At 47.7% G+C, this 18,238-nt stretch overlaps 2 protein-coding genes across 6 annotated transcripts in view; one reads left to right on the top strand and one right to left on the bottom strand.

Annotated features, from left to right (window-relative positions):
* The first annotated feature begins 140 nt into the window (after positions 1-140).
* GHRH (growth hormone releasing hormone) lies at positions 141-3,711 on the top strand. The gene is made up of 4 exons (XM_073793306.1): positions 141-220; positions 518-622; positions 2,647-2,766; positions 3,639-3,711. The coding sequence occupies exons 1-4, from the start codon at positions 141-143 to the stop codon at positions 3,709-3,711; spliced, it is 378 nt and encodes a 125-aa protein (XP_073649407.1).
* Positions 3,712-13,228: 9,517 nt separating this feature from the next.
* RPN2 (ribophorin II) overlaps positions 13,229-18,238 on the bottom strand; it is a 53,968-nt gene continuing 48,958 nt past the window's right edge. The window contains exons 16-19 of one of the 5 annotated variants that reach the window (XR_002179538.3): positions 18,038-18,167; positions 16,466-16,513; positions 13,795-14,067; positions 13,229-13,547 (exon numbers count right to left, since the gene is read on the bottom strand). Coding sequence is in view for 3 of the 5 variants with exons in the window: in XM_004313910.4 (XP_004313958.3) it covers positions 13,535-13,547; positions 16,466-16,513; positions 18,038-18,167 (191 nt within the window). In the remaining 2 variants the exon portion in view is untranslated. Of the gene's footprint in view, positions 13,548-13,794; positions 14,068-16,401; positions 16,514-18,037; positions 18,168-18,238 lie in introns of all 5 variants that reach the window. The other 4 variants (XR_012326285.1, XM_004313910.4, XM_004313911.4 and 1 more) reach the window with 4 other exon arrangements.

The following is an 18,238-nucleotide window of genomic DNA, read 5'->3' as shown; positions in this document are numbered from 1 at the left end:
AGCTTCCAAAAGACAAGGGCCAAACTTGCATGGAGCCAAGCCCAGGGCTGGGCCCACCCAGCAAAAGACATCCCAGTGGCTATGGCTTCACCTGACCTTTTCTTCCTGTCACTCCCCAGGTGCCAGCACAGGGGTGAAGGATGCTGCTCTGGGTGTTCTTCCTCGTGACCCTCACCCTCAGCAGCGGCTCCCACGGCTCCCCACCCTCCCAGCCCCTCAGGTAAGCAGTCCTGACAACAGGGCCTGCTGTATTCCTGCCACCCCAAAGCCAGCCCTGCCAGGGTTGCTACTTAGGGGGTGCAGAATCAAGCCACCAGCTGGTCCCCAGCTATCTCCTCGGGCAGCCTCCACTACTCATCTCTGGGAGGGAGGCAGACTCTGAGCCCCAGAGAGGTCACTCAGCCCAGGTTCCAGCTCTCTCTGGGGACAGGCCACAGAAGGACCTTATAGAGACCCCGTGAGCACAGCCCTCCTGGGCCTCCCACCCTGCCTTTTGACCTCTGACTCCTTCCACTAGGATGCCGAGGTACGCAGACGCCATCTTTACCAACAGCTACCGGAAGGTGCTGGCCCAGCTGTCTGCCCGCAAGCTTCTCCAGGACATCATGAGCAGGCAGCAGGGGTGAGCTGACGTTCTCGTGACTTCTTCCCATACCCCAAGTGCATCGCGGTTTGGAGGGACCAAGTTTGGTCTCTCCCCTTGCACAGCATCTGTCATTTCTGGACTCGCCATAGCAGAAGGGCTCCAATGTCAAACCTCAGCTTACGCTTAACTAATAAATGATCACTGAGCACCCACTATGTGCTTGTCTCTGTGATGGGCTCCAACAGTGACAACACCAGTGGTAGTCACCACTTGACTGTGGCTCTGCCAGAAACAAAGACTTTACCCTGGGACATTTGCACACACCCAGCACAGTGCTGGGCACAGAGTAAGCCCTTGGTAGTGTTAGCCATTATTCTTAGTTTCTTTTGATTTTTCTTTTAGTATTTATTTATTTATTTGGCTGTGCCGGGTCTCAGTTGCAGCACACGAGATCTTTAGCTGTGGCAAGAAAACCCTTAGTTGCGGTATGTGGGAATCTTTTAGTTGCAGCATGTGGGATCTTATAGTTGCAGCATGCGGGATCTAGTTCCCTGACCAGGGATCGAACTCAGGGCCCCCTGCATTAGGAGCGTGAAGTCTTAACCACTGGACCACCAGGTAAGTCCCTATTCTTAGCTTCTTATGTGCTCTTTCCAACAACTCTACAAAGCAGGTTCTCTTACCCCCATCGTACAGAAGCTACATTAATAGCTTCTAAAGGACACACACCAAAGAGTGGCAGAGTTAGCATTCAAACAGCCTGACTCTACAGCCTGAACACTTTTTAGTTTTTTGTTTGTTTTTTAAAATTTTATTAATTTATTTATTTTTGGCTGTGTTGGGTCTTCATTGCTGCGCATGGGCTTCCTCTAGTTGTGACGAGTGGGGGCTACTCTTCGTTGCGGTGCATGGGCTTCTCATTGCGGTGGCTTCTCTTGTTGCAGAGCATGGGCTCTAGGTGCGCGGGCTTCAGTAGTTGTGGCTCGCGGGCTCTGTAGCGCAGGCTCAGTAGCTGTGGCGCATGAGCTTAGTTGCTCCGCGGCATGTGGGATCTTCTCGGACCAGGACTCAAACCCATGTTCCCTGCATTGGCAGGTGGATTCTTAACCACTGTGCCACCAGGGAAGCCCCACTTTTTAGTTTTTATTTTGAAAAAATTCCAAACTTACAGAGAAGTTGCAGCAATAGTACAAAGGGCTTTCACATTCCCTTCCCTGTAGTTAACAGTTCCTAATATTTTTATTATATTTGCTTACTTTGTATCTAGACATACACACACAAACCCAAATAATAATACATATTATTATTATTTTGCTGAGCCATTTGAGAGTGGATTGCAGTCATCATGACCCTTTATCCTTAACTACTTCTGTGTGTCTCCTAGTATCTAATTAAAGGACACTCTCTTACATAATCACAGTATAATTATCACTTAGAGTCCATATTCAAATTTCACCAGTTGTCCCCAACTAGATGTTCCTCATCCAGGACCCAATCCAGCATCACAGGTGGCATCATAGTTGTCATGTCTCTTTAGTTTCTTTCAATCTGGACCAGTTCTTCAGTCTTTTGTGACATTGCCATTTTTGATTAGTAAAGGCCAGTTCTTTATAGAATGTCCCTCATATTGGACTTGCCTGGTGCTTTCTCATGATTACATTCATGTTATGCAAAAGAAGTGATGTTACGTCCTTCTCAGTGCATCCTATCAGGAGGCACGTGATGTCAATTTGTCCCATTGGTGATGGTAACTTTGATCACTTGGCTAGCATGATGTTTGCCAGGTTTCTCCTCTGTAAAGTTGACATTTTCTCCTTTGTAATTAATAAGTCGTCTGTAGGAAGATATGTGTTTCATAGTCTATTGTCTTCACTCCTATAGATACTGTCTTCTTAAATGTCACTGAGTCTAATTCAGTTGGGTGCAAGAGTCTATGCCAGATATTGGAATAGGCAGAGGGACGCACCCTGCTCTGTTAACTTTGCCCTGGCCTTTCGCAGGCCTCTCTGCGTCCTATTCAAGTAGCAATCTCAGTTTTTTCTCTTTTTCTAATCGAATAGAGAGAGAAACCAGGAGCAAGGAGCAAAGGTACGGCTTGGCCGTCAGGTGGACAGCATGTGGGCAGACCAAAAGCAGATGGCATTGGAGAACATCCTGGTGACCCTGCTGCAGGAGCACAGGTGGGAATACGTGTGTATGTGTGTGTGTGTGCGTGCATGTGCATGTGTGCATGTGTGTGTGTGTGTGTTTAGGGACCTCAGAGGTTTCTTTCCCAGAGCGTGGGCTGGAAAAGGAAAGAAACTCCTCATCTCCAAAGGTGTGGGGCTCTACCAAGCAAACTGGGAATGGGGTCCCTCCTTCCACACATCAAGAACCGGAAGAAGGGGAGAAAATGTGCGACAGAGACTGGTCTTGTCCATTGCTGCATCTCCAGTGTGTAGCCAGAGGCCAGGCTCGGTGTCTGTGTCCAGAAACGTTACTCAACAGTTCTGGGATAGGATCCAGGAATCTAAATCATCTTAACAAGGGTCCCAGGGGACTCTGATGCTGATGTAGTAGGAGGCGTGCCCTGGATCCCTTACCAAGTTCATAAAACTGTAAAGCCAAAGGAAGACCAGCCCCTCCCAACACCCTCGGGTGGACAAGTGTGAGCAGCGCTCGTGAGAGGGAGAGACGGGAGTGACAGTCAGTTCCCCTCTCCCTGACCCCCACAATCCCAGTAGGAGTCAGGGGAGATCAGGAATGAGTTTTCCCATTTTACAGAGGAGGAAAACTGAGGCAAAGAAGGGGCAGCATCTGGCCCCAAGTCAGGGACCAGGCAGGCCCAAGACCTGCCTTTCTTCCCTGGAGCGCTTCACATGAACTCCACTTCGCAGACAGTTTCCCCAAATGACACTACTGTTTGGAGAAACTGCTATATTTTAGAGCCTGACTTTGAACTGTGAGCACAAACGTGTCCCAGCACGACTCTGCCAGGCACTTCTGGACCAAACTATTAAGCAAATTCAGTTCCCAGCAGAGCTCTCCGTGTGCCCCCTCACCTTCTTCCCAGCCTAATTAAACACCAAGAGCTCAGAGATCTCACCAAGTACAGTCCTGGGGAGATGCAAGCAGCAGCAGGGTGACAGGAAGAGTGCAGGAGGGGCAGGAACCAGCCTGGGAGGCAGGATGGACACCTGAGGCCCAGGTCTGGTTCTGCTGCCAACTCTCCGCACAGAGCAAGTCAGCTTCCCAGTTCCCTCCTCTGTGAAGGGAGTGGGTTCGCTCCAATCACCGCCAAGGTCCCGAAGGCTAGAATTCTTTTAAAAAATGCCCCTAAGAATAATGCCTCCCCTGTGCCTCTCACGCTGGGATTAGGTCATCATTCACCTGCTTTATGACTCCCACCAGGCCCCAGTGGGGCAGAATGGCCCTAAGGAGGGCCGAGTCCTAAGAATGCAGGCTTTGTTCCTGCAGGTTAAAAGCCAGAGGCTTCACAGAGCTCGAAGTCATAGAGCAGCAGGAAGGGGCCTGGGGGCTGCTCCAGCCATTGTTCCCCCTCCAGCTCAACTGCTGCAAATACCAGGACATCACAGTGGGCCTGAGAAAACATAACAGCAGAATGAGTTCTTACACCCTACGAGTGCAGAGTAGAATGATTTGGCAGATGGCATCCTTTTGCACTAACCACACTTTGTGTCCACGTAACAGTCCTATAAGGAAACAAGTTCAGATTTATCCACCTTCCCATCCCTTAAAAATCATCCAAAGATGGCCAGCCTCTGGGCTGGGGGGACAGCAGTGGATGAGACAGCCATGGTCTCTGCTCACATGGAATTTATAACACACTGAGGCAGACAGAAATTAATTACTTGTACGGTGGATTATTTAATGTGTGATAAATGGTAAGAGATGTAAAGGGTGTGGTGAATGTGTATGCTGGAAAGAATAACCTAATCTAACCCTGTCTGGGGATTAGAAGCAGCTTCTACACAGGCAAGTGACTGCCCAGGATCTCACTGGGAGTAGGTTGGGAGAACTGGGGCTAAGACTGAGGTCCTTTTGGGACCCAGATAGTCAGTCTTAACACCGGAGTCTCCATCACCCTTATTCCGGCTGTCCTGTCCCGTCTTGCCTTTACTCCAGTGCCCCCAGACTGAGATTTATCTTCCTTTCTGCGACAGGAATTCCCAAGGATGAAGGTTCTGCATATGTTTCCTGCTCCCTGCAGCTGAGACACAACAGCATCCGATTAATCCTATTTCATTTCTGACCTACCTTTTCCTTTATAAATACAATAAAATTCCCCCATACTGGTCTGCATTTCCATTTTTCTTTTATCTTCAACCTAATTTTTCATGTTTTACATAGTTACATTTCCCAAAGTGGTATTACAAGATATTAAAAAAAAAAAAGCTAACACTTACCAAACACTCAGTGTCAACCGGGCAGCTTCACGTGTAGAATCCCATGCGCTCCTCACACAGCCTAATGGGAGGTATTGGCATCCTTTGCATCTCACAGACGAGGAACTGAGGCACAGAAGGGTGAACTGAATTGCCATGGTCACCGCTGGCAAGGAGAGAGCTGGGATTCAAACCCAGGGGGTCCAGCCCAGAACCGGGCTCTTAGCCATATTTGTCTACTCTGGGCGAAAGTCATCCTTCATCCACTGGTGACTTTGTTCACCTATGAGCAATACCATTGATTCATTCAACAAATATTTCTAGAGCTCCCACTATGTGCCAAGTGCTGTTCTAGGCACTGGGAATACAGTTGTGAGCAAACAAAGTCCCTGACCTCATAGAGCTTATATTCTAGAACACAGGGAGGGGGAAGGGTAAGCTGGGACGAAGTGAGAGAGTAGCACGGACATATATACACTACCAAACGTAAAATAGACAGCTAGTGGGAAGCAGCCGCATAGCACAGGGAGATCAGCTTGGTGTTTTGTGACCACCTAGAGGGTTGGGATAGGGAGGGTGGGAAAGAGATGCAAGAGGGAGGGGATATGGGGATATATGTGTATGTATAGCTGATTCACTCTGTTATAAAGCAGAAACTAACACAATATTGTAAAGCAATTATACTCCAATAAAGATGTTAAAAAAAAAAACGGGAAAGTATAATAAAAACAAGTAAATACAGTAAGTTCCCTGCATACGAAAGAGTTCCGTTCTGAGAGCGCATTCGTAAGCCCAATTTGTTCATGTCCAACAAAGTTAGCCTATAGAGCTATAGAGTACTGCACTGTAATAGGTTTATAATACTTCTCACACAAATAATACGTAAAGAACAAACAAGCACAAAAAAATAAAGAAAACATTTTAAATTTTACAGTACAATACCTTGAAAAGTACAGTAGTACAGTACCACAGCTGGTGCTTCTTAGCCGTACCCGCTACATCACCGCTGCTTTTACGCTTGCTCCCGGACATCCTGCGTTTGAAATAAAGATACTGAACTACTGTACTCTATACAGTACTGCACAGCAAAGTACACAAAAGCACAACCGGACTTCCCTGGTGGCGCAGTGGTTGAGAGTCCGCCTGCCGATGCAGGGGACACGGGTTCGTGCCCCGGTCCGGGAAGATCCCACATGCCGCGGAGCGGCTGGGCCCGTGAGCCATGGCCGCTGAGCCTGCGCGTCCGGAGCCTGTGCTCCGCAACAGGAGAGGCCACAACAATGAGAGGCCCGTGTACCGCAAAAAAAAAAAAAAAAAAAAAAAAGCAACCACTTATAGAGGATGCACACACGTGACAATGTACGCCAGACACTTGAACTAGCTTACGTGACTGGACATACAAACGCATGTTCACATATTTGAAAGCTCACGACTTGAAGGTTCGTATGTATAGAATATGTAAGATGGTGGCGATTGCAAAGGGAAAAAATTAATGGGATGGGAGTGTGGGAGGGGATTATTTTATCTCTAGTGAATATGCGGTGTGGTGGTTAGGGAAGGCCTCTCTGATGAGGGACATTTGAGTAAAGTCCCTCAAGAGTTGGCCTTGACAATATGTGGGTGAAGAACATTCCAAGCAGAGCGAAAACCCAACACAAAGGCCCTGAGGCAAGAGTGTGAAGGGAGGAGGAGCAGAAGGTCAGTGCGGCTAGAGCACAGCGAGGCTGTGGGTGAAGGAAAGGAGGCCAAGAGGGAGCGGGAAGCCAGCTCATCTGACCCTTGGAGGCCATGGTAAGGACTTAAAAATCTCACCCTTGGTGAGATGGGAGCCATCGCAGAGTTTAAGCAGAACGACGTGATCTGACTTGTATTTAATGGTAACTCTTTTTTTTTTTTTTTTTTTTTTTTTTTTGCGGTACACGGGCCCCTCACTGTTGTGGCCTCTCCCGTTGCGGAGCACAGGCTCCGGACGCACAGGCTCAGCAGCCATGGCTCACAGGCCCAGCCGCTCCGCGGCATGTGGGATCTTCCTGGACCGGGGCACGAACCCGCGTCCCCTGCATCAGCAGGCGGACTCTCAACCACTGTGCCACCAGGGAAGCCCCTGACTTGTATTTAATGTCACTCTGAGAAAGGGTCAGATGCTGGATACATTCTTAGGGTAGAACTCATTTGCTGATGGATACGGTGTGGGGATTGGAGAGGAGTCAAGAATGACTCCAAAGTTTTTGGCCTGAGCAACTGGAAGGATGGAGTTGCCATTTACGAGCTTTGGCGGTGGGGGGCGCGGGTATTGGGAGTTTGGGTTTAGACATACTGAGTCTGAGACGCCCCTTAAAGGCTCCAGTGAGGATGTTGAGTAGGCACCTGGGTGTACAAGTCTGGAGCCAGGAGAGAGGTCTGGTCAGCCGGTTTGGTTTGGTAGCCGTCACCCTTTAGATGGTCATTAAAGTGAGGAGAGTAGGTTAGATCACTAAGGAAGAGGAACAGAAAGAGCAGATGTCCAAGGACTACCCAGGGGCACCCCACATTGAAAGCTGGGAGGAAAGATGAGGAACCAGCAAAGGAGACTGAGAAGGAACAGGCAGTGAGATGACAGGAAAACTACAAGAGGGAAATTCCAGAAGCCAACCGGAGAAAGCGTTTTGAGAAGGGAATGATCTACGGTACCAAATGCCGCTGATGGGTCAAGTCAGTTGAGAACTGAACATGAAAGTGACCATGGAAACCACTGATGACCTTGGCAAGAACAAATTGGGCCGATGGTGGAGGCAAAAGTCTGACTCGAGTGGGTTCAAGAGCAAATGGTAGGGGAATTCCCTGGCGGTCCGGTGGTTAAGACTTCGCCTTCCAATGCAGGGGGTGCAGGTTTGATCCCTGGTCGGAGAGCTAAGATCCCACATGTGCCTCATGGCCAAAAAGCCAAAACATAAAACAGAAGCAATATTGTAACAAATTCAATAAAGACTTTGAAAAAATGGTTCACATCCAAAAAATCTTAAAAAAAAAAAAAAAGAGAGAAAATGGCAGGAGAGGAGTCAGAGCTGATGAGTATAGACCTGGCTGCCCAATATGGTGGCCACTGAACACATATGGCTGCTGAACACCTGAAAGGTGGCTAATATCATCTGAGATGTACTTTAAGTGGATTTCAAAGACAGTATGAAAAAAGAATACAAAATATCTCAGTAAGGTTTTTTGTATTGATTACATGTTAAAATAATATTTTGAATAGATTGGGTTAAATAAAATATATTAAAATTGAATTTCACCTGTTTCTTACTTATTTGTTATGGTTACTAGAAAATTTTAAATCACCTATGGGGCTTGCATTACATTTCTATTGGACAGCACTGGTAGAGACAATTCTTTGAAGAAGTTTTGCTATAAAGGGAAGCAGAGAGCTGAAGCCACTGACCAGATGTACCTATGTCAGTGATTACCCAACTTTTTCTATTCATGAACAGTTTTACCTGGGCCAGATACCCACACACATCACCTACACCACCACACAGCACCCCACACATAGCCTCTTCTTAGACTCTGAACTTTCCGAGAGGGGATCAAAACATTCCATATTTTGACTTGGGTAATGGTTACACTAGCGTAGTTAGATGTAAAATTTCATTGAGCTATACACTTAAGATTTGGGCATCTTACTATAAGTAGATTAAATCTAAAAAAAGAAAAAAAAGTGAAACGTCTGGATGATGGGTGTGTTTGGATTAAAAGTACAAGAAGATCTGTAGCATCTCAGAGTTGATGGGGACTCAGAGGTGAGCAGTCCCATCTCCGGCCTTTTCCGACCTGGCACACACAGTGCTGGACCCGCATCCCGTGGGCCCGTCTCCCACACCAGGGCTGTAAAGCCAGCTCAGGGCTTCACCCGGTTCAGACCACCTGCTCTCTCTGGGAGCCCCCAGTTTGCCCTCCAAGAAAGAATGTGAAGCGTGGGAAATGCTCTGCGGGGGGCCACCATGGCTCCGTGGAGGAGACAATACCAACAATGGGCAACAAAAGCCCCCTTCAGAAGAGAAGGCTGGCCTTTGAGGGCCGCGGTCCACTTCAACCAAGCTGAGCGGGCTGGCCGAGAACCTGCCAAGGAAGGAGAACAAAGGAGGAGGCTGCTGAATGGTGGTTTCGCCAGGCCAGCCCGAGCCCCCCCTTCCTTCCCCCAGACCCACCTGCTCATCTCTTTCCTCCGCCTGTCCCAACAAAAGCAAAGACTGAGGGCTCTCTCAACTTCCAATGAGTTTTTCAAATGAAATAACGAGCACTGGGCCCCGCTGCTACTTGTGGTTTTCGAGGTGAATGCCGTTATAAAGGAAAAGACCGTGATGGCAACAATTCCGATGCTTTATCTCCATTAACTATGACACTAATGGCAGCTTACAGGACTTAAACCCTCCCCACAGAGGGACTGGGAGCTTCCCATTCCTTTGGGGGGTCCCACTTAAGATGGAGTGCTATTATTTTTTTCCCCTAAAGAAATGCTCTAATCAATGGGGGACTTGTTGCTATGATAATCCTTTATGTTTATATTAAAATTCACAAAGGGGTTTCCCATCCATTGCTTCATGTGCTCCCTACCACAGCCCTTGGGGGAGGGCAGAGCAGAGGTAAGAGGTCCTACAGCCCGGAGGGGGCAAAGCTCGTAACAGACTCCTGATTCCAGGACAGTGCTCCTGTATTGTTTCAAGCCTCCAGGCCCTCCAGGAAATGACAGCTGGGGAAGCAAGTGAATTCGACCAACCAACAAAGAAACATGGACCTGGTACAAACTGCTTACTGGGCTCCTGCCAACGACACACAGGAAATAACAATGGTAATATCTATACTAATCCAAGAAAACTCTGAGTCAATGTCAGTGCCAGGCACTGTAGTCTGTGTTTTGGATGTGACCTCATTTAATCCTTATAAAGCCCTCAGAGGTATTATCCCGTTTTTACCGATAAGAAACTAAGGCTCAGGGGGTTGAAGAAAGGTCAGTTGGACTCTGACCTGCTGTGCTGAGTACTCTTTATAGAGAAAGCAAGGCCCAGGCACTACTGTGGTGTCAAATGAAAACCAGAGCTGCACAGCAGTTAAAGAGGTAAAAACAGATTTTATTCAGGACTTCTGCAATAGGGGGAAAGAGACCTCATATAGATGTGAGCTCAATTCTGAATACAGCATGGTCTAGTGGGAACTGACAGCCAAGGAGCAGGGTGGGGAACAGTGGATGGAAACTTACCAAGAAGATACATCAGGGGTAAGGGGATTCTAGTTAAGCTGACCTAACAGGATTCTGGCTGAAGATAGGCCAGGAAGATCAGACATCACCTGGGAGATGGTGGAGGGTGAGGAATCTGACCACATATCAGGGTGATCAGACATGGAGGTGGGAGGGTCTGGTTAAACTGCTTAGAAGGATTCTTGCTAAAACTAGATTTTAAAAGAAAGAGTACAGATGGGTGTAGGAGAAATTTCAGGATCCTGACTAAAGTTTGGTCAAGCAAAGCATCTTTGCTAGTAGCAAATAATTTGAGCAACAAATCCAGTGGATTTCATTAGGCCTGTTCTCAACTGCAGCCTCCCCAGACCTACCACGAGGCTACAAGCAGGCGGACTCTCTCCCGCAGCCTTCAAGAGGCTTCTCCCAGTGGGAAGGGCCAGAAAGACAGCATACGAGCTGTTTCTGCCTCTGCTGTATCTCAGCATAAAATTCAAGTTCCCTTAATTTGCTGTCAGTCTGAAAATAAAATCTATCCCCTTTACCATGGCCCTTAAAATCCATATTTGTTATGGCTTCCAAGGATACTCTCTTCCTTGCTAGCTCCGCCCTAGTTACTCTGGCCTGCTTTCAGTTCAGATACGCCAAGCTCTTGCCTCAAGAACCTTTGCGTATGTTGCTGCTCTGCCTAGAATGTTCTTCCCCAGCTCTGCAAAGACTGCCTCTTTTCTTTCGATTGTCAGCTTAGCCTTCCCAACCCCTCTGGATAAATATTCCTTTTCAGATTTGTGATTACTCTGCTCCCTTTCCCTTGTCCCCTCTGGGATATAAGTGAACCAAGGGCAGGGAACAATCTGTCTTGCTCACTGCCACAGCTGGACCAAGCACAGAGCCTGGCATGTAGCAAACGTCTGCTGTGCTTTATTCTCCAGCTCCTCTAGGTCTGCAGGCCAGCCCTGAACCGGCCATGGCGCCCCGAGCCCTGCCAGTCCCTTCTCTAGGAAGCTGTTTCCTGATCTCCTGCCCTCCAGCCACTGCACTTCTATGCTCAGGCCCTACTGTCCCTTCTCTACACCTCTGTCCAGCAGGCCTCAACCAGTCTGTTTTCCAGAACTATACAGGTCTGGTTACAGGTGCGACAGTGCCAGGTGGGTGGGTCTCCTGTTCTCCTCCCTTCCCCACTACTCTGAGCTGCTGAGGTCCCAGCACCCATAAGCAGGGACACTAGGAGCCACCCAACAGCAGTTGGAGACCAACATCACCTTTTCCCATCAGGGCGGGATAAGAAGCTAAAATTTAAAAGCAAGGCTTTCAGTCATACGTCTACAGGAGCCAGGCAGGTACCAATCGCGAGAAGTTGGTGGGAGGACCGATGCCAGAGTAGGCGGAACCCGTGGGGGCAGGACTGTGGCAGACTGGAGAGTGCAGGCCCAACCCAAAGGCAGCAGATGCTATTCAGCTTCAGCTGATTGTTGTCATACAGGAATCAGGCCCAATGTTGCCGGCTCTGATTTTCTTTTTCCAGAGAATCCCAAACCCCCAATTGGATTTTTTTTAAATAAATTTATTTATTTTACTTATTTTTATAAATTTATTTATCTTTGGCTGCGCTGGGTCTTCGTGGCTGCACACAGGCTTTCTCTAGTTGCGACGAGCGGGGGCTAATCTTTGCTGCAGTGCGTGGGCTACTCATTGCGGTGGCTTCTCTTGTTGAGGAGCACGGGCTCTAGGTGTGCAGGCTTCAGTGGTTGTGGCCTGCGGGCTCAGTAGTTGTGGCTCGCAGGCTTAGCTGCTCCGTGGCATGTGGGATCCTCCCGGACCAGGGCTCAAACCCATGTCCCCTGCACTGGCAGGCGGATTCTTAACCACTGTGCCACCAGGGAACTCCCCAAATTGGATTTTTATATGAATTTTCTCAATTTGTAAATGTTAGCAACTCACTCAATTAAAAAAAACCAAAGAACACTATGGATCAAATAAAACATGGGCCACCGGTTTGCAACCTCTGGGAAAGGTGAGGTCTCCTTCCTATCTTAGAGGCACCCCTGTTATTGCCCGTATCAACCGCTCCCCTGCAGAGTCCCATTCAGAACCAGCCAAAGTTCCAGAATCTCCTTTCCTCTTTCCCCAGTTAAAATCCCCATTTTGAAGGGGCAAGTCCAGCTACGCTGGAAAGCAATCTGATTAAAATAATTTCTACCCCCCAAACTCAATAAATACTCCTAGAATTACCTGCATTTCAAAAGTTATCTACTATTATATTTCAATTAATAGAAGTAGAGGCAATGAGCCAAAGTACATAACTATGGGCCAATTAGGACAGATGCCAAGCACTGAGCCAAGCACTTCAGATTCATGAAACTCTTTCAGCCATATGAGGAGGTACTGTATTATCTTCTACGGAAGAAAAAAAAGGAGGCTTAGAGACATTAAGCCACTTGCCCAAAGTCCTTCAGCGTGTAAGTGGTAACAGTAGGCTTGCCCAACACTGAAGTCTGCACACATAAACACACTGCTCAATATTACTTCTCTAAGTGATATCGTATAACCTCCACGTAATGGTCATCCCGGGCACAACTTCCAAAGGGGCATTCTTGAGATGCATGTGTCCCTCTAAGAACCTAAGATAGCTCATGGGCTCAGCCTTCTTTTAAGATAATCCCTTCCCTTCCCCACTGCACACCAAGACCAAACTTTCCAGGCAAAAGCAGGGGGGTCTTCAGATATCGACAGGACATAGTTGGTACCCAGTGCTGGAGATGAAGAAAGGATGCTGGCTTTTCCAGGTAATCCTCAGCTCTGCTAAGAAAGAGGTGACAGGGGGCACGAGTCCGATCCCTGGTCGGGGAACTAAGCTCCCACATGCTATGCTATGCGGCAAAAAAAAAAAAAAAAGAAAGAAAGAAAGAGGTGAGAAGGACCAACGTAAAACGTCCTGGAGAAACACCCCGGCCACTGTGTCAAGCATACTTCCCAACGAAGGCCTCATGTTATGTGCCCTGGGAATCCAATCAGCCCCAAAGTACCGGAAGAAACTCTCAGGTCTTCATTCCTATTATTCTCTTTATTGCGTAACAGATTAATTACAGATTTCAACTTTTCAATGCAACATGTGGGTAAGTTAGAATATTCACAGCATCTTGCTAGGGCCCCATGCCAAAGAAACAGAGTATCTGGGCTCACAGGTACCTGCTCTGTGTTGGGGAAATAGAAAAACAAGCAAAACGATTTTGACTTTTTTCTTTTTAAATAAAGGGTTTTTTTCATTCCTCTTCTCAAACTATGAATTATTCTTGACTCCTTCTCTTGATATTCACTTAAGCTTTCAGAATCTCCTTCTTTTTCCTGGAATTAATGTGCTGTTCTGAAAGAAAATGGAGACAAACACAAAATTATTGAATATTTCAATTCAGGGTTGCAGCTCCTAACTGGTGACAACAGAGAGACCAAGGTACTAGGAGATCCCATTTATAAGGGAACAATCATTCATCTATTTTTTTCATTCATCTATTAATTCTATTTATTTATGCCCCATCTCATTTCACAAAAGAATATAAGACAGATAGCTCGAACTGAAGCTGACAACATCTTAAATAATCAATGAAACACACCTGATGATACCTAAGTAAGTGTGGTATGTGAAAACACAAGATGAGGTAATTCCAGGCACACCTCTCACAGTACAAGGCCAAAAAGACACTGTACATTTCAACTGGATGAATAGAAGAATGCTCGTCTTCAATTTCCCGGACTCCAGGTCTGCCAAACAACACATGCCCTCACGTAGCTTGGAAGATGACATTCTGACCTTTCGGTACAGAAATCTGCACCATATTCCTATCGCGTGGTCATGTTCTTGTCAGTGATCAGACTCGATGTCTAAACTTAAGAAAGAATGATTCTCAGAAACTGGACTCAGCTCACAGAAAAAGTTTGAGGGGATAAACACTAACTCTCTTTATTCCTTCTTTCTCCACAGCTGCCCCCCCCTAGACTCCAGGAAGTGACGGGGAAACACAAGAAGGGAAATGACTATCTGGACAGACACTGTGCAGCCAGAGGATGACAGCACCAAGTAAGTGATTCAGATGGTTCTGGTGAGCAGAAGCAAGGTGCTCACACACATGCCGTCCTCAGCAGGCAGCTGTCCCCAGTGGTGAGGGCTGATGTGATGACAAGGCGGTCTTGCAGAATGGCAGGCTCCAAACCAATTAATCAACAGTTCCAAGGGGCACGCATGCACAGGCATGGAACTCATCCTGAGGGCCAAAGTGAGTGCCCCTAATTCTCTGCCAGCATTCAGAGGTTCCCAGGTGTGTGTTCCAGGAATTCCCTGGCAGTCCAGTAGTTAGGACTCCGAGCTTCCACTGCAGGGGGCACAGGTTCGATCCCTGGTCGGGGAACTAAGATCCCACAAGCCACGTGGGGCGGCCAAAAAAGAAAAAAAAAGTATGTGTGTTTCGAAACGTTCATGCAGAGAGGACACCGTTAATTATGAAATAAGAACAGCAGAAAGGGTGGTGACCCACAAGCCTCCATCTTAGCTAAGAAATTAGCCCTCTGTTACGCCTGATCAAATCAATACCTGTTCTCAGATCAAAAACACTTGGCTACTAGGGACTTTCCTCTAAAAGACAAGGTCCCAACCTCAGGAAGTCCCAAATGTCCAAATGATCAAGTGACTTTCCTCTTTCTCAAGCAGTATGGTTTGGGGGTAGCGGGGGGGGGGGGCAGACTATCTAAAAATCAAGAAAAACAAAACGAATCCAGTTAGTTTTAAAGAATTAAAGAGCTCAATACTTAGCAGAAAGGACTAGTTCTGAAAACAAATCTCAGCGAGAGCAACTGTAATTCAGGACAAAACCAAATGGATAAGGCTAAGGAATGGCGGGTGGGGAGAAGGGACAGACCACAAAGAGACACAGGAGCTCACTGGAGTGTGGAAATAAGTTTGTACCTTGGCTGAGGTAGTGTTTACGAGACTGTCTACTACATCTTTCAAGATTCACAGAATTGTACACTAACAAGGGTGAATTTTACTGTATATGAATTAATCCTGAAAAAACAAAACCAAAACAAATGTAGTCGTTTTCTGAGCAAGTCGTCTCTGAGCAAGCCTGTGTTGAGAACTAGATGTTCCAGCTTATGTTCACACGTCAGTGGAAAGGCTCTACATTCTACGCTTTTGTTGATTTCTCCTATTTTCAGAGGAGTGAAAATTAGACGGCTTTGTTGCTTTGGCAGGGAAAGCCATTTCCATGGCAAAGGACGAGAGGGAACATGACTTGAAAACTCAAATACCTCCCTCCTCTTTGTTGGTCTAGTACAGGGGTCAACAAACTGTGCCCCACGGGCCAGATGCAGCCCACCACCTGCTTCTGTAAACAAAGTTTCATTGGAACATGGCCATGCGGGTTTGTTTACGTGGTCTATGGCTGCTCGCACATTATAGTGGCAGAGTTGAGTAGTTGTAACAGAGACCGTATGGCCTGCAAAGCCTAAGTACTATCTGGCTCTTTCTAGAAAACTTCTGCCAATCCTTGGTCTAAAGGAGCTGATCAGTGAAGCATCAGACACTCTCTTCTCCTTGCCTCCCTTCACCTTCCTCCACTCCCATCCTCATCCTAGGACTGACACAATGGAGAACGGGTGATATTTCACTTGACATTTTAGTCACACAGGGAGCTGCCCTGAACCATATATCCTGAGCTCTAGGAACCTGGGTTTTGATGATGCTGGCTTTGATCTGTGGCCATCAGTCTTCAAAATTTAGTGTCTCACCAAACCACACTGTTTGGCCCAATCAGAGGTTAATATTACAAAAAGGCCTAGAACAGTGACAAGGTGTGCCAGGATTTGCCATGGGACCATCATTTAATGAATTTAGATGTCCTGAATGGGGGGGGGGTGTCCCCTTTTAAGAAGTCCAAGGTTGAATCTGTCTATCCTCAACTCTGTTCTCCTCTGAACACAGAGAGGGGCTGTGTCTATAAAGTACCCCGTGGGACACACGGGAGGATGGAGCCTTACAGTCAAAGCCAGGTCAGAGCTGCTCTGCTGCAGTTACCATCAGCTGGGCTAACTCAGGGGGCTTTGGCTTTTGCCCTGGTCCAGTTACAGCTTGGTCCAGGAAGTGGGGAAATGGCCTCAGAATTCAGTTTCGGCTTAGGGAGGGATGGGGAGGAACAAGTGTGCTGAAAATCAGATAAATAACTGACATGCATGAGGTGGGCAAGATGGAAAGGGGCCCTGCTCCTGGGATGAGTCGCCCTTCATCTTTACCGTAGTGTCCTATATTTTGCCAATCTACTGCTCTGCTCTGCAGCGATCCTGCCAAAGGAAAGAGGGTTTGAGAGTCAAGAAAGGACAGTAAGAAGAGAAATAAGCTGAGGAAAGAAATGGCAAACACCCGACCAGAGCTTCTGTTAGAGTCATCGTTTTCCCCAGGGGCAGAGCTTGCTCTAGGACTCAGGAAGACGGCAACAGAGTGGGCTGTGACTTTCTATATAGAATGGAGGGTGGGATGAGAACCATGGTCTTCCTCCCCAGAAAGTGTACACAATGTTAGCCTTCCAGACTAGGAACTCCCGCTGAGCAGGACCTAAATCAAACGGTTTCCACTCCCATCTCTCCTTAATCTTGTTCATCTTGTGTGGGCAACTTCCAGAAAAGAGTGAACTCAGCAGAGGACAGCCTTTTGGCTCCCTGGGGCCTGGACGGGCTGCTCTGAGGGAACAGGGCTCTGCTCAGAGAAAACAGCTGAGTCCTGGCTCTTTCTCAGATGCAGTGCAGAGCCACCAAGTTCAGGCTGCTGGAGGGGCAGAGAAGTGAGCCAGTGGCCACTGCTGGTGCTAAGGGAAGCTCTAGCGGAATCTGGACGGCCACAGGCGGGGCAGGGAGCACGCTGGGGCCGGTATCCACGGTGAGGCACTCAGAGAGCTCTATGGAGTCTCAGGCAGGGAGTAGACGTGGGACTCTCCCGCCCATAACAGTCTCTGAGCAAGTCTCTCTCTGATCTGACCAACTTAACTGGCAGCCGCACGGTGGGGGCTAACACTATTGTGTTACATTCTTCCACCAAAAGTTCTGGAGAGGAGAAAGTAGGGCACGTCTGAAATTGTGAACTTCCAAAGGTGAAAGCAATTCTGACCTTTTCTTATTGACCTTTATGTGGCTGAAATCACCCAAGTTCTAATAAAGTTAAATCAATGAGAAATACCTACGTGACACTTAAATTTGCTTCTAAGCCAGGTTCTAAAGTCAAGCTGCCAGCAAGCTGCCATTGCGGGGGGACCTGACCATTTGTGTGAACCTAAGTTTGTCTGGTTCTTGTCTGGACGTGATGCGGGCCACTGAGCAGTGCTCCCTGCTGGGGGCCTCTGTAAAGCCCGACACAGTTTCTGGGGGGAAGATCATGGACCTCATACTTAGGAGGAAGAGCTCCGGGAGGCTGTGGTGGTTACAGAAGAGTCCTCCTCGGGGGTGCGGGAGGAGGGCAGAAAAGGGTTTTCTGCGGCAGCAGAGGAGAAAACTGTTATACAGCCAGCACGCTAACAACAACCTTCTTCTGCCACCTGTCCTACCCCATTTTAATCTTCATAAAGCAATTATTTTCTTCTCTTGTTTCAATGTGCCGGGGCATAAACTGTTGTGGTTTTAACGTATTTAAAACTTATCACCAAGGCTCTTTTCTGATTTAAAAGGCTTCTGTATCGGGCTGAATTAAGGTGTCACACTGGCCCCTAAGGACATGAGTCATTTTGCCACATACCGCTGTTCAAAGAGCTGGGTGGACAGAGCTGACAACAGTATTTCTAATCCCACTCTGGGTCCCTGGCCCGCCCCCAACCTTACCTCTTGATTGCCTGCTGGGCCAGCATGCGATTGCCAGCCAGAAACGTCACACTGCCCAAGATGGCCAGGTACTTCAGGGTCTGGAACATGTTGAGTTGCGTCCAGTAGACATACATGAGCCCCAGCATAGCTACGAGAACAGGCGTCATGATAGCCAATTAAGTCAAACAGTGACATTGCCCTGGGCAGAGGACAGTTAGA

Source organism: Tursiops truncatus, chromosome 15 (assembly GCF_011762595.2).
Source record: "Tursiops truncatus isolate mTurTru1 chromosome 15, mTurTru1.mat.Y, whole genome shotgun sequence".
NCBI lineage: Eukaryota > Metazoa > Chordata > Mammalia > Artiodactyla > Delphinidae > Tursiops > Tursiops truncatus.
The sequence above is the reverse complement of the archived record's forward strand: the minus strand, read 5'-3'. Positions and strand labels throughout refer to the sequence as shown.